The sequence below is a fragment of the Dendrobates tinctorius genome, unplaced genomic scaffold (genome assembly GCF_039654945.1).
Source record: "Dendrobates tinctorius isolate UK_male_01 unplaced genomic scaffold, ASM3965494v1 ptg000334l, whole genome shotgun sequence".
NCBI lineage: Eukaryota > Metazoa > Chordata > Amphibia > Anura > Dendrobatidae > Dendrobates > Dendrobates tinctorius.
In genome coordinates this window covers 942,965-970,232 of record NW_027362000.1, presented here as the reverse complement: position 1 = coordinate 970,232, position 27,268 = coordinate 942,965, and the positions used below count along the sequence as shown (strand labels likewise).

The following is a 27,268-nucleotide window of genomic DNA, read 5'->3' as shown; positions in this document are numbered from 1 at the left end:
TGATATGCTGCGAATATAAAAAATGCTGCAGTTCTCAAATTCAGTTAGGAAAAAAAACAGGAATGCGTATTAAATTGTTTTTAAATCTCATAGCTCTTTGTGGTAGTGTGAAAAGCAGCTTTTAATTTGCATTAAAAAAATGCATCAACAAAAAAAACCTGCTGCATGTAAATATAGCCTAATCTCATCAATACCAACGGGTTCGGCCAGCATTAGATTAAGGCTGCGTTCACATGTCGCATTTCTACGGTGGTTTTTAACGCGCGTTTTTGCCGCGAAAACGCAAAAAAAAGCATCCCATGCAATCCTATGGGATTCCGCAATGCTGTGCTAATGCTGTGGATTTTCCCGCCGTGGAATCGCATCGCGGAAAAATACGCAGCATGCTCATTAATTTTGCGGAATCGCGGGGATTCCTCCCACATAGGAATGCATTCTTCCGCTTACTTCCTGCATGTGGCTGTGCCCACCATGCAAAAAGTAAGCAGAACATTTGCGGATGGTACCCAGGGTCCGGAGGAGAGGAGACTGTCCTCCGGGCTCTAGGCACCATATCCCTATAAAAAGTAAAAAATCGGGTTATATTCACCTTCCGGCGTGCCCCACAGCCTTCCCGGGCCTCAGCGATGCTCCCGTTCCCAGTAATGCCTTGCGAGACCTTTTATGACGTTGCGGTCTCGCGATACTGTAGCGGTCCCTATTCCTCGCGAGACCGCTACAGTATTGCGAGACCGCGACGTCATCAAAGGTCTCGCAAGGCATTACTGGGAACGGGAGCATCGCTGAGGCCTGGGGACGCTGTGTGGGACGCCGGAAGGTGAATATAACACCATTTTTTATTTTTTTTAATTATTTTTAACATTATATCTTTTTACTACTGATGCCGCATAGGCGGCCTCAATAGTAGGTTGGTCACACTCGTCAAACACTATGTTTGACGAGTGTGACCAACCTGTCAATCAGTTCTCCAAGCGATGCTACAGATCGCTTGGAAAACGCTAGCATTCTGCAAGCTAATTACGCTTGCAAATCGCTAGTTTTTCCGCGGGAATTTAAAATGCGATTTTCCCACGGAATGGAATTCTGGAATTCCCGCGGAAGTCACTGCGGGAATTCTGCAATGTGTGCACATAGCCTAAAAGGAATCTGTCAGTAGGTTTTTGCTATTTAATGTGACAACAGCTTTCTGTAAGTTCAGAAACTCTGATTCCAAAGATCTGTCACTTGCTCAGCAGCTTGCTTTAGTTTCAAAACAATCAGTGTTTTATCAGCAGGAGATTATCACTGCAGGATTAAGTGTCCTGTTCCAGTAAATTCAGCTAATTTGTGTATCCCCACCCCCACCACTGATTGGCAGCTGTGCCATTCAGGAGTGTGGGCGGGGTTATACACATCTACATCAGAGAAAACAGGGATTTTATCAAAACTGCAGCAATCAGACAAGTTAGTGACACATCACTGGAATCAGGGCATCTGCCCCTACATCATGCTACTCTCAGATTACATAGCAGAAACCTGCTGATAGATTCCTTTAATGTGAAAGAGAGACTTAAAGAGTAGCGAACATTTTAATTTTCCCCATAAATCAATAGTAAATGTGGAAATAAGAAACTTTGTAATATATCTTATCAGAGAAATCTGCTTCTTGCACCCCCTAGATTGATCTTTTATTTTTCACAGGTAGAATCTGTAAATTCTGTATTCGGGGGATACAGAATACAGAATGGGGTGGCACGGTGGCTCAGTGGTTAGCACTGCAGCCTTGAAACAATGGGGTCCTGGGTTCGTATCCCACCAAGGACAACATCTGCAAGGAGTTTGTATGTTCTCCCTGTGTTTGTGTGGGTTTCCTCCGGGTACTCCGGTTTCCTCCCACATTCTAAAGACATAGGGAATTTAGATTGTGAGCCCCATTGGGGACAGTGATGATAATGTGTGCAAACTGTAAAGTGCTGCGGAATATGTTAGCACTATATAAAAATAAAGATTATTATTAAGAGATTTTCGCATTACTGAGATAGAAGATGACAGTTGGTACTTTTCAAATTCTATAGAGGGGAGGAGCTAACGGAACACACGGACATTCTGCTGAAATGACAGTTACAGTTCTCCATTGAACTTTATGAGCACTATCTCCTATCTCAGTAATGAGAAAATCAGTATTCACTGAATATAGACTTTACTCCTGAATTGAGAATTAAGAATGAAAGATCAATCCGGAAGCAGATTCCTCTGATAAGATATATTGTAAAGTTTCTTATTTTTCATGTGAACTATTGATTTATGGAAAAAAAAAGAGAGAGGCATCGTTACTCTTTAACTCACAACAGCCATTAAAGGTTTTTGTTAACTAATGGGAAGACCAGCCTGATTAGCGCCCCAGAATCACTGCACGTCACATAATAAATACATAAAAAATACATTAAGTTGTAAGTTTCTTCAGAGGTCCGACCGCCCCTTGTAAGGGTCCTACAATGATAAGCCCTATAACAAGGGGGTCCCTGCACTTAGTGCCCAGTCGCCATATCTGGAAGCATAGCCATCATGGCAGGTACCAGCTGTGTTATACAGCTGCCACCTGCCTCTAAAAGCAGCGACAGGAGATGGCTCCAATTGCTGCTGTGTAACTCCTTAGAATCCGCTGTCAGTCTATGTTAGTGGCATTTAAGGCATACGATCCCGGGGTCATGCTGTTTTGCCCGCCCCTGCGTTGAGGGTATGGAGTGCTAATATGGTTGCGTTTGAAGTCCAGCCAAAGTCTTGGATTCTCAGAATACTGTGATTTTTCACTGATGTACTGCAATACTAATGTATTACTGTATGTCGTACCAGCGATGAAACGTTCACAGGTTCAAGTCCCCTAAAGGAATTAAAAAATGTTAAAAAAATTATTTGGTATCGCCGCTTCCGTAAAGGTCCGATCTATCGAAATATTTGAACCGCACGGTAAATGCCATAAAAAAAAAAATCTAAATGAATTGTTGTTTTCAATCACTGCACCTCCCACAAAAAATGCAAAAGAAATTAATATTTTGAATGCACCCCAAAAATGGTACCAATGTCGATTTGCCAATAGAGATGGATGAAGAAATGTACAGGATCCAGGACCTTTGGCCAAGTCAGCAGTCCGTGGTCATGAAATAATGACCTGGTCTTGGGTTCTGGGAATCGATTCACTGGTCTCTACATTCTACAGCTGGATTGAAAGAATATGGTGACAGAGAAAAAATTTGCTTGTTTTTCACAAACTTTTGTTTGCCAGGTCAATAAATAAATGTTGCTAAAAAAAAAGCCGAAAAATAATGGCAAAACTAAATTGTTTTCACCATTTCACCACACTTGGATTTTTTAGTCACTGTTTTTCAATACATTATTTATTAAAATGGAGTCATTGAAAATTTCAACACATCCCACAAAAGCCAAGTCCTCGTAGGCAAAAATTGGGTGGAAGGGATTAATGTCAACCAGGTGAAAAAGTAACTGACCCCTGAGTTTTGATTATTGGCTGCAATATATCCTCATCCCTATGACGAATTTGAGGACGTGGCAGGAGAAGATATTCAGAACCAGTGGTAACTGGGAACCATATATCATACCCCACTCCCAATTTATCAGTCTTGTTCCTCTTTAACATTTCATGGGAATTTCGGTACAAGGTCTTGATAACAGGAAGCAGATAACTTGACCTAACAGACTGCACGACACAGACAAAGTCAAGATCATAAAACAGACCTAATCTAAGCAAACAAGCTCACAATCGATCTTATGGGCATAATGTCAGTCGAAACCATCTCTATTCACAACATTGTAGAGGATTGTCTGCCGTTAATGTATTGATGACTTATCCGTAGGTGAGATCGATGGGGGGGCAAACTTCCGTCAGGGTCTGGAATAGTGATGAGCGGACATGCTCGAATAAGGGTCCCGTTTCACATAGCGACGATCCCGACAGCGATACGACCTGGCAAGGATTGCTGGTGCGTCGCTAAATGATCGCTATCAGATCTCTTCAACGACGCAGCAATGATCCGGCGATCCGTATAACGACCTCGGCGGTCGTTGGAACCTTGTCACGCAGCAGCTATTCTGAACGATTCCAGCCTGCTTCCCACATCGCCAACGAGGTCGCTCATCAGCGTCAAACACAGCGATGCATGCTGGCCAGCGGGACGCCGATGATGAAAAATGGCCCAGGACATTCGAGCACGATCAGCGATATCCAGCGGGGGAGCTGGTCGCCGCTATGTTTCCCATGTAGCAAGATCGCAGTTGCATCACAAATAATAATAACCTTTATTTTTATATAGCGCTAACATATTCCGCAGCGCTTTACAGTTTGCACACATTATCATCACTGTCCCCGATGGGGCTCACAATCTAAATTCCCTGTCAGTATGTCTTTGGAATGAAACCAGAGTACCCGGAGGAAACCCACACAAACACTGGGAGAACATACAAACTCCTTGCAGATGTTGTCCTTGGTGGGATTCGAACCCAGGACCCCAGCGCTGCAAGGCTGCAGTGCCATCCACTGAGTCATCATGCTCGGTGACGCGGTAGCGTTCTCGCTATGTGAGACGGGGCCTTAAGGTGTTCTCTGCCCATGCTCGGGTGCTAACCGAGTGTCTTTGGCATGCTCGAATACTATTTTTGAGCTCCCACGGCTCCACGCCTTGCGGCTGTTTGACAGCCACAACCCATGCAGGGATTGTCTAACAAACAGGGCTGTCTAACAGTGTGTTGTGGCTGTCGGGGACTCGAACATATTTTTTTGAGCCTACCAAAGACACTAGGTTAGCCTTGTCCCAGCACGTTTGCTCATCACTAGTCTAGGATATAGACATTATATGGAGTATATACGGAGTGGAACACCACCGCTTCAAACATTGTATAATGGCCGGATGTGTAGTTCTTGGTACTGGTTGTTGGACCCCCACCGATCACATAATGATGATTTAAAGATAGGTCATCAATATGTAAGATCTGGAGAGCCCCTTTAATCCTTAAAGCAGACAAGGAGCTCAGTAGTATTTTTTGCTTACGAATAGGATTAAGTTTGGGGTTCATGGCGACTTTGATTGCAGCACAGATATTGAAGTCAACCATCGTTTATGCCGCTGCGACATTGCAGGGGAAAGGGGTTGCACAAGGACAAACAAGCCACAAAAATGTGATTTTTAGCTACTTGCTTGTTGCACTTGCAGTACTCTATATAAGCATACTGATCCCTGCAGTAAATAAACTATGTCAGGATCAAGAAGTGTATATAATAAGAAACTATATTACTTTATTATTATCAATATTACAAACCATAGACATATAAAAATAGGAAACCTCCCAGGAAGAAGCATCAGCGAAACGCGCGTCGGGGTCAGAAGTGACAGCGTGCCACTCGGCGTTACATGCGTTAACAGCCAAAGTACAGGTAATATGTGTGGGGCAGGGGGTACTTGCAGTCTACTATAATTATAAGGTGGTATCCATTAGTGTGGCTATTTATATTCTGTAATTGAATGCACTGTGTCACTTTACAGTTTAACTATCAGTGTGCCTAATCATTTGTATTCTATGGCAATTGCTGTGACCTGTCTATTGCCTATATGGGCATAAAAATCTGGCTCTAAAATGGTGATTGGTCTAATACATATTTATATGATATTGTGTAAAAGTGGGGCTTGCCAAACATTAAGTGATTCAGTGATGATAACACTATAGCTGGTGGTATACTACAACTACATGTAATCTAAAATATTATCTTTTTGTCCACGCATATATATTCCTGTATATTTTTGTACCGCTCTTGCTGACCTTTTGTGTGTTTATTGGTTTGAGGTATCCTATTTTTATATGTCTATGTTTTTTAATATTGATAATAAAGTAATATAGTTTATATATATAAAAAAAAAAATTCTAATTATATACACTTCTTGATCCTGATGTGGTTTATTTGCTACAGGGATCAGTATGCTTATGTATTGTATGAAGTGTTGTTGCCCATTCTGGTTTTCAGAATATGGGCTCGGGTAGTGTGTTTACACTTGCAGTACTCTGTAGGATGCAATGTGGTCGCATTCACTGCATTACTCTGTGATGTGGAAACACCATAGATCTTTTTGCTGCACAACTTGTGTCATGGCCAAAATTGCACCATTTTACTACATTTTCACTAAAACATTGTGTAAATTTGTAAGCACTTTATAGAGATCCTCAGTTAAAACATTTATACCCCAGAGCTGCTTTCATAATTCTGCTGGCCATGAGGCGCTGTCAACCAACATGTCATTGGACATAACCCCAATTGTTTAGTTTCTATAACCAAGTTCTGTATTTGCTATTTGTTTGGCCTGATGATCCCCCCATTAATCCCAATACAGCACCCCATTCCCCTACTCTGTATTAATGACATCACTCTTTCCCCAGTACCAGAAGTCTGCTGCCTCCACGTAACCCTTGACTCTGCATTGTCCATCAAACCACACATCCAAGCTCTTTCTACCTCCTGTCGCCTCCAGCTCAAAAATATTTCCAGAATCCGTCCTTTCCTCAACCCTCAATCTACTAAAATGCTTGTGCACGCCCTCATCATCTCCCGCCTCGACTACTGCAACATCCTTTTCTGTGGCTTCCCTGCTAACACCCTTGCACCTCTCCAGTCCATCCTTAACTCTGCTGCCCGACTAATTCATCTCTCTCCTCGTTACTCCTCCGCTTCTCCTCTCTGCAAATCTCTTCACTGGCTTCCATTCCCTCAGCGAATCCAGTTCAAATTACTAATACTATGCAAAACAGAAGCCGCGGAGACACCATCACATGTTTCTCAACGCAAGCAATGACTAGCCAGGTCTTTCCCCGGGAAGGATCAACCACGGGAAGGGCAGTCTCCAATGAAGGAAACCACCTATGCCAAAACATGGTATCCATCCACAGACAGCTGTTTCGGGGTATTGCCCCTCTTCAGTGTGGAGTAGGAAACTGGCCAGTAGGAGCAATGCCTAGTGGAAGACTGTGAAAAATGAGGATGAATGAACTCATGGAGATCAACATCCATCACTGCGGAGACACCATCACGTTTCTCCACATTTTTACATATTTCCCATAAGGGATGGGGGCATTGCTCTAGAATCACTGTGTTGAGAAACATGGGATGGTGTCTCCGCAATGTTGGATGTTGATCTCCATGAGTTCATTCATCCTCATTTTTCACAGTCTTCCACTAGGCATTGCTCCTACTGGCCAGTTTCCTACTCCACAATGATATGGGGCAATACCCCGAAACAGCTGCCTGTGGATACCATGTTTTGGCATAGGTGGTTTCCTTCATTGGAGACTGCCCTTCCCGTGGTTGTTCCTTCCCGGGGAAAGACCTGGCTAGTCATTGCTTGCGTTGAGAAACATGTGATGGTGTCTCCGCAGCTTGTGTTTTGTATATTTTTACATATTTCCCATAAGGGATGGGGGCATTGCTCTAGAATCACTGCATTGAGAAACATGTGATGGTGTCTCCGCAGTGTTGGATGTTGATCTCCATAAGTTCATTCATTCTCATTTTTCACAAATTACTAATACTGACCTACAAGGCCATCTATAACCTGTCTCCCCCATATCTCTCTGAACTAATCTCCCGATACCTTCCCTCACGTAATCTCCGATCCTCCCAAGACCTCCTTCTCTCCTCCACATTTTTTCGCTCCTCACCCAACCGCCTTCAAGACTTCTCCCGAATAGCCCCTATCCTCTGGAATTCTTTGCCCCAACACGTCCGACTATCAACCACATTCAGATCCTTCAGACGGAACCTGGAAAACCCACCTCTTCAAGAAAGCCTACAGCCTGCAATGACCCCACTACCTCCTCACCACTACCGGAGATATCACCTCAGCCAACACTGGAACTGCTGCAACCCACCAACCTACTGTCTCCTTCCCCACCATCCTGTAGCATGTAAGCCCGAAAGGGCAGGGTCCTCTCCCCTCTGTATCAGTCTGTGATTGCTAGTTTGTATACTGTAAGTGATATCTGTAATTTGTATGTAACCCCTTCTCATGTACAGCACCATGGAATCAATGGTGCTATATAAATAAATAATAATAATAAAGTAAGCAGAGTAGTTTTTTTGGGGTTTACTTTTCATAGTCACCGCCACCATAAATGAACTGTAGGTCACTGTGTCCTTAGGTAATGGAGTCCCTTAACTCCTTTCTGACCTGAGACGTACTATACCGTCCATGGGACCAGGGCCCCTATGCCCATGGGCGGTATAGTACGCCTAGCGCAATCAGCGGTGCTCACGGGGTGAGCGCCGCTGATCGCGGCGGGTGTCAGCTGATTATCACAGCTGACACCCGGCACTATGTGTCAGGGGCGGTCACGGACCGCCCCCGACACGTTAACCCCTGGCACACTGCGATCAAACACGATCGCAGAGTACCGGGGGTTTAGGGAAGCATCGGGAGGGGCCTCCTTCCCTGCAGGTCCCCGGATCGAATATGGCGGCGGGGACCTTCGGGGGCCAGCAGGGAGCCGGCTTCCTCACTGCCTGCACAGCGCAGGCATGAGGAAGCCTCCTGGACTGCCTGTGACAGATCGCTGATCTGTCACAGCAATCTGTGATGTGACAGATCAGCGATCTGTCACAGCGATCTGTCACATGACAGTGATGTCCCCCCTGGGACAATGTAATAAAGTTAAAAAAATAAAGTGTAAAAATAATTTATAAAAAATCGCTAAATAAAAAAAAAAAAAATATTCCCTAATAAATTCATTTTTTGGAAATAAGAAAACCCATTAACCCCTTACCTACAATTGACGTAATATTCCGTCCATGTGACCATGGACCTAATTACCATGGACGGAATATTACGTCATCGCGATCAGCGGCGCCCACGTGGTGAGCGCCGCTGATCGAGACCGAGTGTCAGCTAATTATCATAGCTGACACCAGGCACAATGTGTCAGGGGCGGTCACGGACCGCCCCCGACACGTTAACCCCTTGCACACCGCGATCAAACACGATCGCGGTGTACCGGGGGTTAAAAGGAAGCATCGGCAGGGAGGGGGCTCCCTCCGTGCTTCACTAAGCCCCCCACGGCAGCGCAATGTGCAGCGCTGCTGCGGGTGGCTCTTTCCCTGCAGGTCCCCGGATCCAATATGGCGACGGGGACCTCCGGGGGCCTGCAGGAAGCTGGCTTCCTCAGTGCCTGCAAAGCGCAGGCATGAGGAAGCCTGTGCAGTGCCTGTGACAGATCGCTGATCTGTCACAGTGATCTGTGATGTGACAGATCAGCGATCTGTCACAGGACAGTTATGTCCCCCCTGGGACATTGTAATAAAGTAAAAAAAAAATAAAAAAAAAGTGTAAAAGTAATTAAAAAAAAATCGCTAAATAAAAAAAAAAAAAAAAAAAAAAAATATTCCCCAAAAAATTCATTTTTTGCAAATAAAAAACAAACAAACAATAAAAGTACACATATTTGGTATCACCGCGTCCGTAACGACCCGCCCTATAAAACTGTCCCAATAGTTAACCCCTTAAGCGAACCCCTTAAAATATAAAAATAAAAAACGAAGCAAAAAACAATGATTTATTATCCTACCGCCGAACAAAAAGTGCAATAACGCATGATCAAAAAGACGCATATAAATATCCATGGTACCGCTGAAAACGTCATCTTGTCCCGCAAAAAACGAGCTGCCATACAGCATCATCAGCGAAAAAATAAAAAAGTTATAGCTCGCAGAATAAAGTGATGCAAAAATAATTATTTTTTATATAAAATTGTTTTCATTGCATAAAACCGACAAAACATAAAAAAATGACATAAATGAGGTATCGCTGTAACCATACTGACCCGAAGAATAAAACTGCCTTATAAATTTTACCGCACCCGGAACGGCGTAAACGCACCACCCAAAGGAAATTCATGAAACGCTGGTTTTTGTTCATTCTGCGTCCCAAAAAACAAAATAAAAAGCGATCAAAAATGTCACATGCCCAAACATGATACCAATAAAAGCGTCAACTCGTCCCGCAAAAAATAAGACCTCACATGACTCGGTGGGTCAAAATATGGAAAAATTATAGCTCTCAATATGTGGTGATGCAAAAACTATTTTTACAATAAAAAGCGTCTTTTAGCGTGCGACAGCTGCCAAACATAAAAACCGCCATAAATAGTAAATCAAACCCCCCCGTTATCACCCCCTTAGTTAGGGAAAAATAATAAAATTAAAAAAATGTATTTATTTCCATTTTCCCATTAGGGTTAGGGCTAGGGTTAAGGTTAGGGTTAGGGCTAGGGTTAGGGTTAGGGCTAGGGTTAGAATTGGGGGTTTCCACTATTTGCGCACATGAGGTGCTCTCCAAACGCAACATGGCGTCTGATCTCAATTCCAGCCAATTCTGCGTTGTAAAAGTCAAATGGTGCTCCTTCCCTTCCAAGCTCTGCACCCAAGCAGTGTTTTACCCCCTCATATGGGGTATCAGCCTACTCAGGACAATTTGCAAAACTACTTTTGGGGTCCTATTTCTCCTGTTGCCCTTAGGAAAATAAAAATTTTGGGGCAAAAATATCATTTTTGTGGAAAAAAAATGTTTTGTTATTTTCACACCTGGGCGTTATAAACTTCTGTGAAGCCTTGTGGGTTCAAAGTTCTCACCACATATCTAGATAAGTTCCTTGGGGGGTCTAGTTTTAAAAATGGGGTCACTTGTGGGGGGTTTCCACTGTTTAGGTACATCAGGGGCTCTCCAAACGCGACATGGCGTCCGATCAGAACTCCAGCCAATTTTGCATTGAAAAAGTCAAACGGCGCTCCTTCCCTTCTGAGCTCTGCCATGCGCCGAAACAGTGGTTCCCCCCCCACATATCAGGTATCAGCGTACTCAGGACAAATTGCACAATAATTTTTGCAGTCCAATTTCTCCTGTTACACTTGGTAAAATAAAAAAAATTGAACCTGAAGTAATTTTTTTTGTGAAAAAAAGTTAAATGTTAATTTTTTTTAAATATTCAAAAAATTCCTGTGATGCACCTGAAGGGTTAATAAACTCCTTGAATGTGGTTTTAAGCACCTTAAGGGGTGCAGTTTTTAGAATGGTGTCACTTTTGGGTATTTTCTATCATATAGACCCCTCAAAGTGGCTTCAAATGTGATGTGGTCCGTAAAAATAAAATGGTGTTGCAAAAATGAGAGATCGCTGGTCAACTTTTAACCCTTATATCTTACTATCAAATAAAAATTTTGGTTCCAAAATTGTGCTGATGTAAAGTAAACATGTGGCAAATGTTACTTATTAACTTTTTTGTGTGCCATATCTCTGTGGTTTAAGGGCATAAAAATTCAAAGTTGGAAAATTGCGGAATTTTCAAAATTTTCGCCAAATTTCCGTTTTTCTCACAAATAAACGCAAGTTATATGAATGAAATCTTACCACTAACATGAAGTACAATATGTCACGAGAAAACCGTATCAGAATCACCGGGATCCATGGAAGCGTTCCAGAGCTATTACCTCATAAAGGGGCAGTGGTCAGAATTGTAAAAATTGGCCCGGTAGTTAACGTGCAAACCACCCTTGGTAGTGAAGGGGTTAAAAGTACACATATTTAGTATCGCCGCGTCCGTAACGACCCGCCCTATAAAACTGTCCCATTAGTTAACCCCTTTAGCGAACCCATTAAAAAATAAAAATAAAAAACAAAGCTTTATTATCATACCGCCGAACAAAAAGTGCAATAACGCGCGAACAAAAAGACGGATATAAATAACTGTGGTACCGCTGAAAACGTCATCTTGTTCCTCAAAAAACGAGCCACCATACAGCGTCATCAGCAAAAAAAATAAAAAAGTTATAGCTCGCAGAATAAAGCGATGCAAAAATAATTATTTTTTATATAAAATTGTTTTCATTGCATAAAACCGCCAAAACAAAAAAAAAGACACAAATGAGGTATTGCAGTAACTGTACTAACAGAAATAATAAAACCGCTTGATCAATTTTACCGGACGAGGAACGGTGTAAACGCACCCCCCAAAAGAAATTCATGTAATGCTGGTTTTTGTTCATTTTGTGTCCCAAAAATCGGAATAAAAAGCGATCAAAAAATGTCACGTGCCCGAAAATGGTACCAATAAAAACGTCAACTCGTCCCACAAAAATTAAGACCTCACATGACTCGGTGGGTCAAAATATGGAAAAATTATAGCTCTCAAAATGCGGTGATGCAAAAACTATTTTTACAATAAAAAGCGTCTTTTAGCGTGCGACAGCTGCCAAACATAAAAACCGCCATAAATAGTAAATCAAACCCCCCGTTATCACCCCCTTAGTTAGGGAAAAATAATAATATTAAAAAAAAAATGTATATATTTCCATTTTCCCGCTAGGGCTAGGGGTTAGGGCTGAGATTAGGGTTAGGGGTGTGTTGGGGTTAGGATTGGAGTTGGAATTTGGGGGTTTCCACTGTTTGGGCACATCAGGTGCTCTCCAAATGCAACATGGCGTCTGATCTCAATTCCAGCCAATTCTGCACTGAGAAAGTCAAATGGTGCTCTTTCCTTTCCAATCTCTGCCATGCGCCCAAACAGTGGTTTACCCCCACATATGGGGTATCAGCCTACTCAGGACAAATTGTAAAACAACTTTTGGGGTCCAATTTCTCCTGTTACCCTTAGGAAAATAAAAAATTGGGGGCAAACATATCTTTTTTGTGGAAAAAAAATATGATTTTTTTATTTTCACGCCCGGGCGTTATAAACTTCTGTGAAGCACTTGGGGGTTCAAAGTGCTCACCACACATCTAGATAAGTTCCGTGGGGGGTTTAGTTTCCAAAATGGGGTCACTTGTGGGGAGTTTCAACAGTTTAGGCACATTAGAGGCTCTCCAAACGCGACATGACACCCGCAGACCATTCCATCAAAGTCTGCATTCCAAAACGTCACTACTTCCCTTCCGAGCCCTGACGTGTGCCCATACAGTAGTTTTCTCCCACATTTGGGGTATCAGCGTACTCAGGACAAATTGGACAACAACTTTTGGGGTCCAATTTCTCCTGGTACCCTTGGCAAAATAAAAAAATTGGGGACTAAATGATCATGTTTGTGGAAAAAATATGATTTTTTAATTTTCATGCCCGGGCGTTATAAACTTCTGTGAAGCCCTTGGGGGTTCAAAGTGCTCACCACACATCTAGATAAGTTCCTTGGGGGGTCTAGTTTCCAAAATGGTGTCATTTGTGGGGGGTTTCCACTGTTTTGGTGCATCAGGGGCTTTCCAAACACGACATGGTGTCCGATCTCAATTCCAGCCATAAAAGTCATATAGCGTTGCTTCCCTTCCGAGCTCTGCCATGCGCCCAAATAGTGGTTTACCCCCACATATGGGGTATCAGCATTCTCAGGACAAATTGCACAATAACTTTTGAGGTCCTGTTACCCTTGGAAAAATAGAAATTGAGGGTGAAAAGATCATTTTTGTGGAAAAAATATGATTTTCTTTAATTGTACGGCTGTATGTTATAAACTTCTGTGAAGCCCTGGGAGGTTCCAAGTTCTCACCACACATCTAGATAAATTCCTTTGGGGGTCTAGTTTCAAAAATGGTGTCATTTGTGGGGGGTTTCCACTGTTTTGGCACATCAGGGTCTTTCCAAACACTATATGGCGTCCAATCTCGATTCCAGCCATAAAAGTCAAATGGCGCTGCTTCCCTTCTGAGCTCTGCCATGCGCCCAAATAGTCGTTTACACCCACATATGGGGTATCAGCGTACTCAGGACAAATTGCACAATAACTTTTAGGGTCCTGCTACCCTTGGGAAGATAAAAATTTGGGGTGAAAAGATTATTTTTGTGGAAAAAATATGATTTTTTTAATTGTACGGCTGTACGTTATAAACTTCTGTGAAGCCCTTGTGGGTTCAAAGTTCTCACCACATATCTAGATATGTTCCTTTGGGGGGTCTAGCTTCCAAAATGGGATGGGGTCACTTGTGGGGGGTTTCCACTGTTTAGGCACATAAGGGGCTCTCTAAACGTGACATGGCATCCGATCTGAATTCCAGCCAATTTTGCATTAAAAAAGTCAAACGGCGCTCCTTCCCTTCCGAGCTCTGCCATGCGCCCAAACAGTGGTTCCCCCCACATATCAGGTATCAGTGTACTCAGGACAAATTGCACAATAACTTTTCCAGTCCAATTTCTCATATTACCCTTGGTAAAATAAAAAAATTGGACTTGAAGTACTTTTTTTGTGAAAAAAAGTTAAATGTTTATTTTTTTTTTTAAACATTCAAAAAATTCCTGTGAAGCACCTGAAGGGTTAATAAACTTCTTGAATGTGGTTTTGGGCATCTTGAGGGGTGCAGTTTTTAGAATGGTGTCACTTTTGGGTATTTTCTATCATATAGACCCCTCAAAGTGACTTCAAATGTGATGTGGTCCGTAAAAATAAAATGGTGTTGCAAAAATGAGAAATCGCTGGTCAACTTTTAACCCTTACAACTTCCTAACAAAAAAAAAATGTTGGTTCCAAAATTGTGCTGATGTAAAGTAAACATATGTGAAATGTTACTTATTAAGTTTTTTGTGTGCCGTATCTCTGTGATTTAAGGGCATAAAAATTCAAAGTTGGAAAATTGCAAAATTTTCAAAATTTTCGCCAAATTTCCATTTTTTTCACAAATAAACGCAAGTTATATCAATTAAATTTTACCATTAACATGAAGTACAATATTTCACAAGAAAACAATGTCAGAATCAGTGGGATCCATGAAAGCGTTTCAGAGTTATTACCTCATAAAGGGACAGTGGTCAGAATTGTAAAAATTGGCCCGGTCATGAATGTGCAAACCACCCTTGGGGGTAAAGGGGTTAAGAACAGGAATAGAGCTCTCTAATCATTCTCGATAGAATTCTTTGGAGAATCTGAACTATATTAGTTGTACTATGTTCAGAGATTAGACTAATTATCTCTGGGCTATAAACCATTACAACCATTATCTCGTTGCTCTAAGCTTGGGTCAAAGGTTTGTAAGTACAGGGGGGGGTGACAGGAACATTTATAGCAGGCTGGTTTTGTAATCACGAAACAATCACTGACCTCAGGGAGACCAGTCAAAGAAAACACTGCGGCAGCCGGCAAAGGCACTCAATCAGTGAAATCCTAGGTGCAATGCTCCCTGGGAAATACGAATATGCAAATAAAGTCCGTGGAGCCTCATTTAAGAGTCACAAACACGGGACTAGCCAGATCTTCCTCCAGGGAAGGACCCAGCCAAGGGGCGGCTCCTTTCGGAAACCACCATAACCACCATATTAAGTGGCCCTTTAAGTCAATATCCAGCTCTTTACGAGTTTACAGATATGACAAGGGAAATACCAAGGCCAGGTATCCATCCACAGACAGCTGTTTTGGGGTGTTTTGGTTGGTTTTGTAATCGTTGCTCTGTTGGAAAAAAATATGGAGATTTATCACATTCTAATTTAGCATCTAAATCATTTTTTAGAAGCGGAGCCCCGTTAAAATTCTTTAAGAAAATAATCTAAATATTTTGGCTATTTTTTAGCGTTGAGCAAAAAGATTCGTACAACCTTGGTCCAGCGTCCATGACAGTACTCCATGGCAGCCAGATCAGGGCAGTGATCTCCTTGGCACATGAGAACCTATTACAATTACTAGTCTTCAGGGATGTAATGTCATTACAAGGTGGGGTTCTACTAATCAGAAGAGGTGTCCAGCATTCTTATCGAAAACCTTTGTATATATACAGTATATAGGAACAAGGTGACACATTACATAGTCGCGCCTTTGTTTCCTAGCTCTCTATTGGAATGTTGAATAGGGCACATGGAATGGAATGTAAATTGATCTTGGTCTTGCCACAATGATTCTGTCTCACATCCAGTCACTAGTCTGTTTCTGCCGTTCATCAATATAATGTAATGGTGACGCCTTTTTATTAAGTTCTACATGAAATCTCACAATGAGCCCATTTGTTTGTTTTTTTTACTGTCAATTGATCAACTTTTACTAATTGGCGCTTAGCAGTAAAATGGGTTCCGACTACAGTATTGGTAGCTGGGGGAGTCATCTAAAATCCAGAAATAATATCTATACTTCTAGAGAATGCAGAGGTAGGCACCATTGGCCCACTGGTCGTAACAGAAATCCGAAGGTAACACAATATGTAGGCAGTGTGGATATACAATGAGATGGTAATATATCTGCATGTCATGCTCCCGTGTCAGCCACAGAACTTTCAACACTGCCTCAGTCAACGGCTATATTTTTCCCATTAAAGCCACATAGCCCTCAATGACTACAAAGCCATTTTAGTTGTTATTTTGCCCTATCGATAAACAAATGCATGATTTGTACTTTATGTCCTACTCCGATTTTGTGGAACTATGGCCTTATCAGACGCCTTTTTTTCCAGTCTTTACCGTATCTTGAAGACTCATTCTTAAAGAAGGTTTCATGGACAAAATAAAAATAAGTAGCTTGTACCTATTGTGATGCTCCTCCAATTCCAGATAGCAAATTCTTACGGGCAAAAACCTCTCTCCTGTAGATTATGGGCTCTTACTGATAGAGTCCTTTCTCATGAAGAGTGTAAAGTAAGCATTTTGTAAGCTCTTATGGTTGGGACCTCTCTCTTGTATTTTATGGGCAGAGATCTCTCCATTGTAGAATGTAAGGTCTTCTGAGCAAGGCCTTTTCAATAGTAGAGCGTTGGCTCTTATGGACAAGGTCCTCTCTTGTGGGCAGGGACTTTTCTCCTGTAGAGCACAAGGTCTTATGGGCAAGGATATAGAGTATCTCCTGTAGTATCTTGTGGGCTCTAACGGTCAGGGACATCTTTCTAGAGCGTATGCTTTTATGGTAAGAGATATCTCATAATTGGATGCCACCGAACAGTTTAAAAATTATGCAAGTACAGGACAGGGTTACTTGGGGCTCTAGTGCTGAGCCTCCACCAACGCAGAAGAAGGTCTTCAAGTTACCAGTGGTAACACAGTAGCAGGATTGTAAGGATGCTGGTTGCAGCCGTGCAAAACCTGTGTACGAACAGGATGCCATATGACCTGATTTTAGCTACGTCTACTGACATTCATAGATTCCAATGCATCGGGTATCTGGTAGTCCTAGTGGTTGACTTAGGTCCTTGTGTTCCGTTAGGGCCCTGAAATATTATTGTGTGGCACCCCTGAGGCTTCAGTCGCCACAGAGGTACTGCACCTTCTCCTAAGGTGTAGTGCCCCACCATCCAGGTAGGCTGGGAACTCCTTTCCGCATTCCAACACCTGCACCCCACACACAGGATAGTTCAGCAGGGACCCATCCATACTTTATGCTGGAAAGGTTATAGGGTGCCTTTTGTGGTCCCTGGCTTCGTAACACGAGAGGTGCTGGGGAGGCGGGTGGAGTTAGATATAAAACAGAGGGAAGGTGTAGGATTTCAAGTCAGTCTGACAGAAGGTCAGTTTGGGGGAGTCCCAGAGAGAGAGCAGGCTGACAGCAGGTCAGCCTGAGAGGAGCTCAAGGAGGAGGAAGGCAGTCAGTCAGGAGAGGCTGAGGACTGGTCTTAGTGGAACGAGCTCCTCAGGGAAGGAAGAGAAGGAGAAAGAGACGTAGACTGAAGACTACAGATTCCATAAGAGAGATAGAACAGAACGGAACGAAGGAGAATAGAAGGACGGTGGGAAGCAGGTTGAGAAAGAGAGAGAACCCTTCCAGTCCAGAGAGCGCAAAGGCCGGGGCCCGGTCCCCGAGGTTGATTGGAACTTTATGTCCGGCAACAGACACCGGAGGAGTAGTGAGCCGCTAACGCCTTGCACCCATCATAGACTTGGGACACAACCGCAACTGAATAGAGAGCCGGGACGCAGTGAGGAGTCCCTGAGCAGGCTACAGCTGTCTGTCATACAAGTAAAGACTAGGAACACCTAGAGAGAGGCATTCCATGGTAACTAAGTACTGGAGTGCTTCGCACCTAAAGGTGCATTGGAGGAGTCGTTCAGGAAGGTACATGTTGGCGGAGTGTGGAGGGGAGAATCCTATCCTGCCTTGAGGTTGGCTGGAGCCCTGACCTGGAGAACACAGTATGGAGGCAGGCAGTTGTGTGAAAGGCAGTTGTGTGAACTGCAAACAGTGAGTAAAGCTTTGGAACCGCATACTCTGGTGTCCTCCAGTTATTCCAGCACCACTACACCTGGGCACCAGCCTCCATACCATTCTGCGCCTCTCCTCATCCATTGCACCTACACTGCCCTGGGACTACAGCTCCACCTGTGGGGAGCTACACCATCTTTGCTGCACCACACCATCAGTCCCAGCGGATCTTTATGCAGCGTTGGCTTACCATCTTACTTGCCAAACACCACGGGTGGCGTCACAAACTACCTAATAAACTTTAACACCATTAACATCACCGCCATTGATATTGGGCGCCCAGGGCCACGGACCGGGTCACCGCTGCTGTAACACTTTCCCGCCTTGACACCAGCCCGGTACCGAGTACCCCCGCTGCCCTGGGTGTGCGAGGGCGACCCAATTGTAATGGATGATCCATTAGGGACGGCAATATGATCATTACAAAGGGCTGGCTACCACCTCTCGATGACATCTACAGTAGAGGACCATCGCTGAGCAGTACATTGAAGAGTTGTTGAACAAGTTGGAGAAGCTTGGAGTAGAAGATTAACTTTGGCTGTCTTCTCCTCAACCAGATGGGTTTACCAATTCCAATAGAGCAGCACTGGAACAGGGCAGAAAAACCATTATCACATTGGAAAGTGCCAACAATTTAGAAAGGGAAACATCATTCAAGGAGGAACAGAAAGAATTGGTAAGCCTACACCCTAACCATATGGGCAGCAATAAGAGAGAAGGGAGCTGTTGATCCTCTCCTAGGCGCAAATTGATCAGGTCTTCTGATTTAGCTGGATCATGGGTGGAGAGGTTGTAGGGACCTATGGAGCAGGGAATTGGTTGGAATCAGGTGAGCCATTTAGGCAGATGTCTTTGGTGCCTACATTAACTATGATAACAATGTTAGCTTAAATATTCTCTCTGTTGGTTCTAACCAATGTTGGAAAAAGGTCCTAAGGTAGAGAGGCACTGATATGGATGCCTGGGCTAGACGACAGTGATTGCGGGCACCAATTTTGTGTGCTTCAATCTAGGATGCCAACCGCCACGGTCAGGTAGGGCATGATTTAGGGAAAGCATAGGGTCCCTTCATTGTTCTGCATTCTGATCTACTCATTCCTGTTGTTTACTTGTCACAGAAGTGGACAGCAAAACCACTCGTCAGTGTCACTGCAAAGTGTATAGAACTGAAGTGCATCGGCATCAACTGATCTGTGGGGAATCATGTCGGATCCCACGATCTGATATTGGTGACCTAGTCTAACTGTGATAGGTTATCAATATCCTCGGGGCTGGAGAATCATTTTAGCCAAAAATATTCTTTTGGAACTACTTGTGATATGGGAGTGAGTGGACTCTTTGACATACTGATAATAGAGGTGTTTTATTCACAGTTAGTTGTCTGTCTTTATCGAGATGGTGGTTAGATTACTAAGATCTTGGTTATTAGTTATGTTTTGTGGGAATCTTCAATTTCTTGAAAGAGGGCATCCCGTGCCTGGATTTCTTTTGGAATTTCATTTAGGGTAGATTGTTATTACATCAAGAAGATTTTAGTACCTTGTACCTTGAGTGATTATGCCTTGGGTTGGAAGAAGGGGCGTTCTTCCTGTTCTTTCGGCCATGACGTGGGGTTCTTTAACTTTGATTTTGTTTTATTGCTTTCTTTCATGTGTTGTTTAATTGAGGAAGGCTTGGGCGCATAAGCAGATAATAATGTTTTCGCATTTTCTTTGACATAGTCAGTTTAAAGTCTTTAAATGGTTAATTTACTACTAAAGAGTTATTGAAAAGCTTAAGGAAGTTTACAAAGAAGGTGTCCTATCGTCCTATTAATACACAGATGTTGTTTGATTTGACTAAGGTTCATCAGCACTTCTGTCATAGTACCTAGTATCATAGTTTGTAATTATGCTGCTTATTGGCGCGTTTGTATTTTTTTAGCGGATTTCATATCAGTGTCTGCTAATAAAAGTTTTATGTCTGATATATAGCATCTGTTTGAAGTTTATGACGGTTATTTTTGTTTGTTCATCGGGTCCTCCAAAAATGACCAGTTAAGTAAGGGCTTGGTTAGGCTGGGAATTGGAATTTTTTTTTTTAAATTAGGCCTAGACTTCAAGATTTGTGGGTTACTCTCCACTTTACATCAATACATCAATCTCCACTTTTCATCTCTACTCTCTACAGCTCTTCTCTCTACTTTACAGCTCTACTCTTAAATTTACAGCTCTACTCTTCACATTACAGCTCTAATCTCTACTTTACAGCTCTACTCTCTACAGCTCTACTCTCCACATTACAGCTCTACTCTCTACTTTACAGCTCTACTCTCCACAGCTCTACTCTCCATTTTACAGCTCTACTCTCCACTTTACAGCTCTACTCTCTACAGCTCTACTCTCCACCTTACAGCTCTACTCTCCACTTTACAGCTTTACTCTCCAATTTACAGCTCTACTCTCCACATTGCAACTCTACCCTCCATTTTACAGCTCTACTCTCAACATTACAGCTCTAATCTCCACTTTACAGCTCTACTCTCCACTTTACAGCTCTACTCTCTACTTTACAGCTCTACTCTCCACATTACAGCTCTTATCTCCACTTTACAGCTCTACTCTCCACTTTACAGCTCTACTCATCACTTTACAGCTCTACTCTTCAATTTACAGCTCTACTCTCCACATTACAGCTCTAATCTCTACTTTACAGCTCTACTCTCCACATTACAGCTCTACTCTCTACTTTACAGCTCTACTCTCCACATTACAGCTCTTATCTCCACTTTACAGCTCTACTCTCCACTTTACAGCTCTACTCATCACTTTACAGCTCTACTCTTCAATTTACAGCTCTACTCTCCACATTACAGCTCTAATCTCTACTTTACAGCTCTAATCTCCACATTACAGCTCTACTCTCTACTTTACAACTCTACTCTCCACTTTACAGCTATACTCACCAAATTACAGCTCTAATCTCCACTTTACAGCTTTATTCTCCACTTTACAGCTCTATTCTCCACGTTACCGCTCTACTCATCACTTTTCAGCTCTTCTCTTCAATTTACAGCTCTACTCTCCACATTACAGCTCTAATCTCCACTTTACAGCTCTACTCTCCACTTTACAGCTCTACTCTCCACTTTACAGCTCTACTCTCTACTTTACTGCTCTACTCTCCACATTACAGCTCTACTCTCCACATTACAGCTCTACTCTCCACATTACAGCTCTAATCTCTACTTTACAGCTCTACTCTCCACATTACAGCTTTACTCTCCACATTACAACTCTACTATCTACTTTACAGCTCTACTCTCCACATTACAGCTCTACTCTCCACATTACAGCTCTACTCTTTACTTTACAGCTCTGCTTTTCAATTTACAAGTCTGCTCTCCACTTACCACTCTAATTTCCACATTACAGCTCTACTCTCCACTTTACAACTCTAAGCTCCACATTATATCGCTACACTCCACTTCACAACTTTACTCTCTACTTTACAAACTTACTCTCCACTTTAAAGCTTTTCTATCCACTTAACAACTCTCCACTTTACAGCTCTACTCTGTAATTTACAGCTCTGCTCTCCACATTTCAGCTCTACTCTCCACTTTACAGCTCTACTCTGTAATTTACAGCTCTAGTCTCCACTTTACAGCTCTACTCTCTACTTTACAGCTCTACTCTTCAATGTACAGCTCTACTCTCCACTTTACAGCTATACTCACCAAATTACAGCTCTAATCTCCACTTTACAGCTTTATTCTCCACTTTACAGCTCTATTCTCCACTTTACCGCTCTACTCATCACTTTTCAGCTCTACTCTCCACATTACAGCTCTAATCTCCACATTACAGCTCTAATCTCCACTTTACAGCTCTACTCTCCACTTTACAGCTCTACTCTCCACTTTACAGCTCTACTCTCCACATTACAGCTTTACTCCCACATTACAGCTCTACTCTCTACTTTACAGCTCTACTCTCCACATTACAGCTCTACTCTCCACATTACAGCTCTAATCTCTACTTTACAGCTCTACTCTCTACAGCTCTACTCTCCAATTTGCAGCTCTAATATCCACTTTACAGCTCTTATCTCCACTTTACAGCTCTACTCTCCACTTTACAGCTCTACTCTTCAATGTACAGTTCTACTCTCCACATTACAGCTCTACTCACGAAATTACAGCTCTAATCTCCACTTTACAGCTCTATTCTCCACTTTACAGCTCTACTCTCCACTTTACAGCTCTACTCTCCACTTTACAGCTCTAATCTCCACTTTACAGCTCTACTCTCCACATTACAGCTTTACTCTCCACTTTACAGCTCTACTCTCCACTTTACAGCTCTACTCTCCACTTTACAGCTTTACTCTCCACATTACAACTCTACTATCTACTTTACAGCTCTACTCTCCACATTACAGCTCTACTCTCCACATTACAGCTCTACTCTTTACTTTACAGCTCTGCTTTTCAATTTACAAGTCTGCTCTCCACTTACCACTCTAATTTCCACATTACAGCTCTACTCTCCACTTTACAACTCTAAGCTCCACATTATATCGCTACACTCCACTTCACAACTTTACTCTCTACTTTACAAACTTACTCTCCACTTTAAAGCTTTTCTATCCACTTAACAACTCTCCACTTTACAGCTCTACTCTGTAATTTACAGCTCTGCTCTCCACATTTCAGCTCTACTCTCCACTTTACAGCTCTACTCTGTAATTTACAGCTCTAGTCTCCACTTTACAGCTCTACTCTCTACTTTACAGCTCTACTCTTCAATGTACAGCTCTACTCTCCACTTTACAGCTATACTCACCAAATTACAGCTCTAATCTCCACTTTACAGCTTTATTCTCCACTTTACAGCTCTATTCTCCACTTTACCGCTCTACTCATCACTTTTCAGCTCTACTCTCCACATTACAGCTCTAATCTCCACATTACAGCTCTAATCTCCACTTTACAGCTCTACTCTCCACTTTACAGCTCTACTCTCCACTTTACAGCTCTACTCTCCACATTACAGCTTTACTCCCACATTACAGCTCTACTCTCTACTTTACAGCTCTACTCTCCACATTACAGCTCTACTCTCCACATTACAGCTCTAATCTCTACTTTACAGCTCTACTCTCTACAGCTCTACTCTCCAATTTGCAGCTCTAATATCCACTTTACAGCTCTTATCTCCACTTTACAGCTCTACTCTCCACTTTACAGCTCTACTCTTCAATGTACAGCTCTACTCTCCACATTACAGCTCTACTCACGAAATTACAGCTCTAATCTCCACTTTACAGCTCTATTCTCCACTCTACAGCTCTACTCTCCACTTTACAGCTCTACTCTCCACTTTACAGCTCTACTCTCCACATTACAGCTTTACTCTCCACTTTACAGCTCTACTCTCCACTTTACAGCTCTACTCTCCACTTTACAGCTCTACTCTCCACTTTACAGCTCTAATCTCCACTTTACAGCTCTACTCTCCACATTACAGCTTTACTCTCCACATTATAGCTCTACTCTCTACTTTACAGCTCTACTCTCCACATTACAGCTCTACTCTCCACATTACAGCTCTACTCTCCACATTACAGCTCTAATCTCTACTTTACAGCTCTACTCTCCACATTACAGCTTTACTCTCCACATTACAACTCTACTATCTACTTTACAGCTCTACTCTCCACATTACAGCTCTACTCTCCACATTACAGCTCTACTCTTTACTTTACAGCTCTGCTCTTCAATTTACAAGTCTGCTCTCCACTTACCACTCTAATTTCCACATTACAGCTCTACTCTCCACTTTACAACTCTAAGCTCCACATTATATCACTACACTCCACTTCACAACTTTACTCTCTACTTTACAAACTTACTCTCCACTTTAAAGCTTTTCTATCCACTTAACAACTCTCCACTTTACAGCTCTACTCTGTAATTTACAGCTCTGCTCTCCACATTTCAGCTCTACTCTCCACTTTACAGCTCTACTCTGTAATTTACAGCTCTAGTCTCCACTTTACAGCTCTACTCTCCACTTTACAGCGCAACTCTCTAATTCACAACTCTACTCTTTAAATGGTTAATTTACTACTAAAGAGTTATTGAAAAGCTTAAGGAAGTTTACAAAGAAGGTGTCCTATCGTCCTATTAATACACAGATGTTGTTTGATTTGACTAAGGTTCATCAGCACTTCTGTCATAGTACCTAGTATCATAGTTTGTAATTATGCTGCTTATTGGCGCGTTTGTATTTTTTTAGCGGATTTCATATCAGTGTCTGCTAATAAAAGTTTTATGTCTGATATATAGCATCTGTTTGAAGTTTATGACGGTTATTTTTGTTTGTTCATCGGGTCCTCCAAAAATGACCAGTTAAGTAAGGGCTTGGTTAGGCTGGGAATTGGAATTTTTTTTTTTAAATTAGGCCTAGACTCCAAGATTTGTGGGTTACTCTCCACTTTACATCAATACATCAATCTCCACTTTTCATCTCTACTCTCTACAGCTCTTCTCTCTACTTTACAGCTCTACTCTTAAATTTACAGCTCTACTCTTCACATTACAGCTCTAATCTCTACTTTACAGCTCTACTCTCTACAGCTCTACTCTCCACATTACAGCTCTACTCTCTACTTTACAGCTCTACTCTCCACATTACAGCTCTACTCTCTACTTTACAGCTCTACTCTCTACAGCTCTACTCTCCATTTTACAGCTCTACTCTCCACTTTACAGCTCTACTCTCTACAGCTCTACTCTCCACCTTACAGCTCTACTCTCCACTTTACAGCTTTACTCTCCAATTTACAGCTCTACTCTCCACATTGCAACTCTACCCTCCATTTTACAGCTCTACTCTCCACATTACAGCTCTAATCTCCACTTTACAGCTCTACTCTCCACTTTACAGCTCTACTCTCTACTTTACAGCTCTACTCTCCACATTACAGCTCTTATCTCCACTTTACAGCTCTACTCTCCACTTTACAGCTCTACTCATCACTTTACAGCTCTACTCTTCAATTTACAGCTCTACTCTCCACATTACAGCTCTAATCTCTACTTTACAGCTCTACTCTCCACATTACAGCTCTACTCTCTACTTTACAGCTCTACTCTCCACATTACAGCTCTTATCTCCACTTTACAGCTCTACTCTCCACTTTACAGCTCTACTCATCACTTTACAGCTCTACTCTTCAATTTACAGCTCTACTCTCCACATTACAGCTCTAATCTCTACTTTACAGCTCTAATCTCCACATTACAGCTCTACTCTCTACTTTACAACTCTACTCTCCACTTTACAGCTCTACTCTTCAATGTACAGCTCTACTCTCCACATTACAGCTATACTCACCAAATTACAGCTCTAATCTCCACTTTACAGCTTTATTCTCCACTTTACAGCTCTATTCTCCACGTTACCGCTCTACTCATCACTTTTCAGCTCTTCTCTTCAATTTACAGCTCTACTCTCCACATTACAGCTCTAATCTCCACTTTACAGCTCTACTCTCCACTTTACAGCTCTACTCTCCACTTTACAGCTCTACTCTCTACTTTACTGCTCTACTCTCCACATTACAGCTCTACTCTCCACATTACAGCTCTACTCTCCACATTACAGCTCTAATCTCTACTTTACAGCTCTACTCTCCACATTACAGCTTTACTCTCCACATTACAACTCTACTATCTACTTTACAGCTCTACTCTCCACATTACAGCTCTACTCTCCACATTACAGCTCTACTCTTTACTTTACAGCTCTGCTTTTCAATTTACAAGTCTGCTCTCCACTTACCACTCTAATTTCCACATTACAGCTCTACTCTCCACTTTACAACTCTAAGCTCCACATTATATCGCTACACTCCACTTCACAACTTTACTCTCTACTTTACAAACTTACTCTCCACTTTAAAGCTTTTCTATCCACTTAACAACTCTCCACTTTACAGCTCTACTCTGTAATTTACAGCTCTGCTCTCCACATTTCAGCTCTACTCTCCACTTTACAGCTCTACTCTGTAATTTACAGCTCTAGTCTCCACTTTACAGCTCTACTCTCTACTTTACAGCTCTACTCTTCAATGTACAGCTCTACTCTCCACATTACAGCTATACTCACCAAATTACAGCTCTAATCTCCACTTTACAGCTTTATTCTCCACTTTACAGCTCTATTCTCCACTTTACCGCTCTACTCATCACTTTTCAGCTCTACTCTCCACATTACAGCTCTAATCTCCACATTACAGCTCTAATCTCCACTTTACAGCTCTACTCTCCACTTTACAGCTCTACTCTCCACTTTACAGCTCTACTCTCCACATTACAGCTTTACTCCCACATTACAGCTCTACTCTCTACTTTACAGCTCTACTCTCCACATTACAGCTCTACTCTCCACATTACAGCTCTAATCTCTACTTTACAGCTCTACTCTCTACAGCTCTACTCTCCAATTTGCAGCTCTAATATCCACTTTACAGCTCTTATCTCCACTTTACAGCTCTACTCTCCACTTTACAGCTCTACTCTTCAATGTACAGCTCTACTCTCCACATTACAGCTCTACTCACGAAATTACAGCTCTAATCTCCACTTTACAGCTCTATTCTCCACTTTACAGCTCTACTCTCCACTTTACAGCTCTACTCTCCACTTTACAGCTCTAATCTCCACTTTACAGCTCTATTCTCCACATTACAGCTTTATTCTCCACTTTACAGCTCTACTCTCCACTTTACAGCTCTACTCTCCACTTTACAGCTCTAATCTCCACTTTACAGCTCTACTCTCCACATTACAGCTTTACTCTCCACATTATAGCTCTACTCTCTACTTTACAGCTCTACTCTCCACATTACAGCTCTACTCTCCACATTACAGCTCTACTCTCCACATTACAGCTCTAATCTCTACTTTACAGCTCTACTCTCCACATTACAGCTTTACTCTCCACATTACAACTCTACTATCTACTTTACAGCTCTACTCTCCACATTACAGCTCTACTCTCCACATTACAGCTCTACTCTTTACTTTACAGCTCTGCTCTTCAATTT

General features: G+C 42.3%; 1 protein-coding gene across 1 annotated transcript in view; it reads right to left on the bottom strand.

The window, feature by feature from the left end:
- Positions 1–2,163: 2,163 nt before the first annotated feature.
- The window catches only part of LOC141074848 (uncharacterized), a 40,764-nt gene continuing 15,659 nt past the window's right edge, over positions 2,164–27,268 (bottom strand). The window contains exon 3 of the mRNA XM_073562114.1: positions 2,164–2,185. Within this exon, the coding sequence (XP_073418215.1) occupies positions 2,164–2,185 (22 nt within the window). The remainder of the gene's footprint in view (positions 2,186–27,268) is intronic.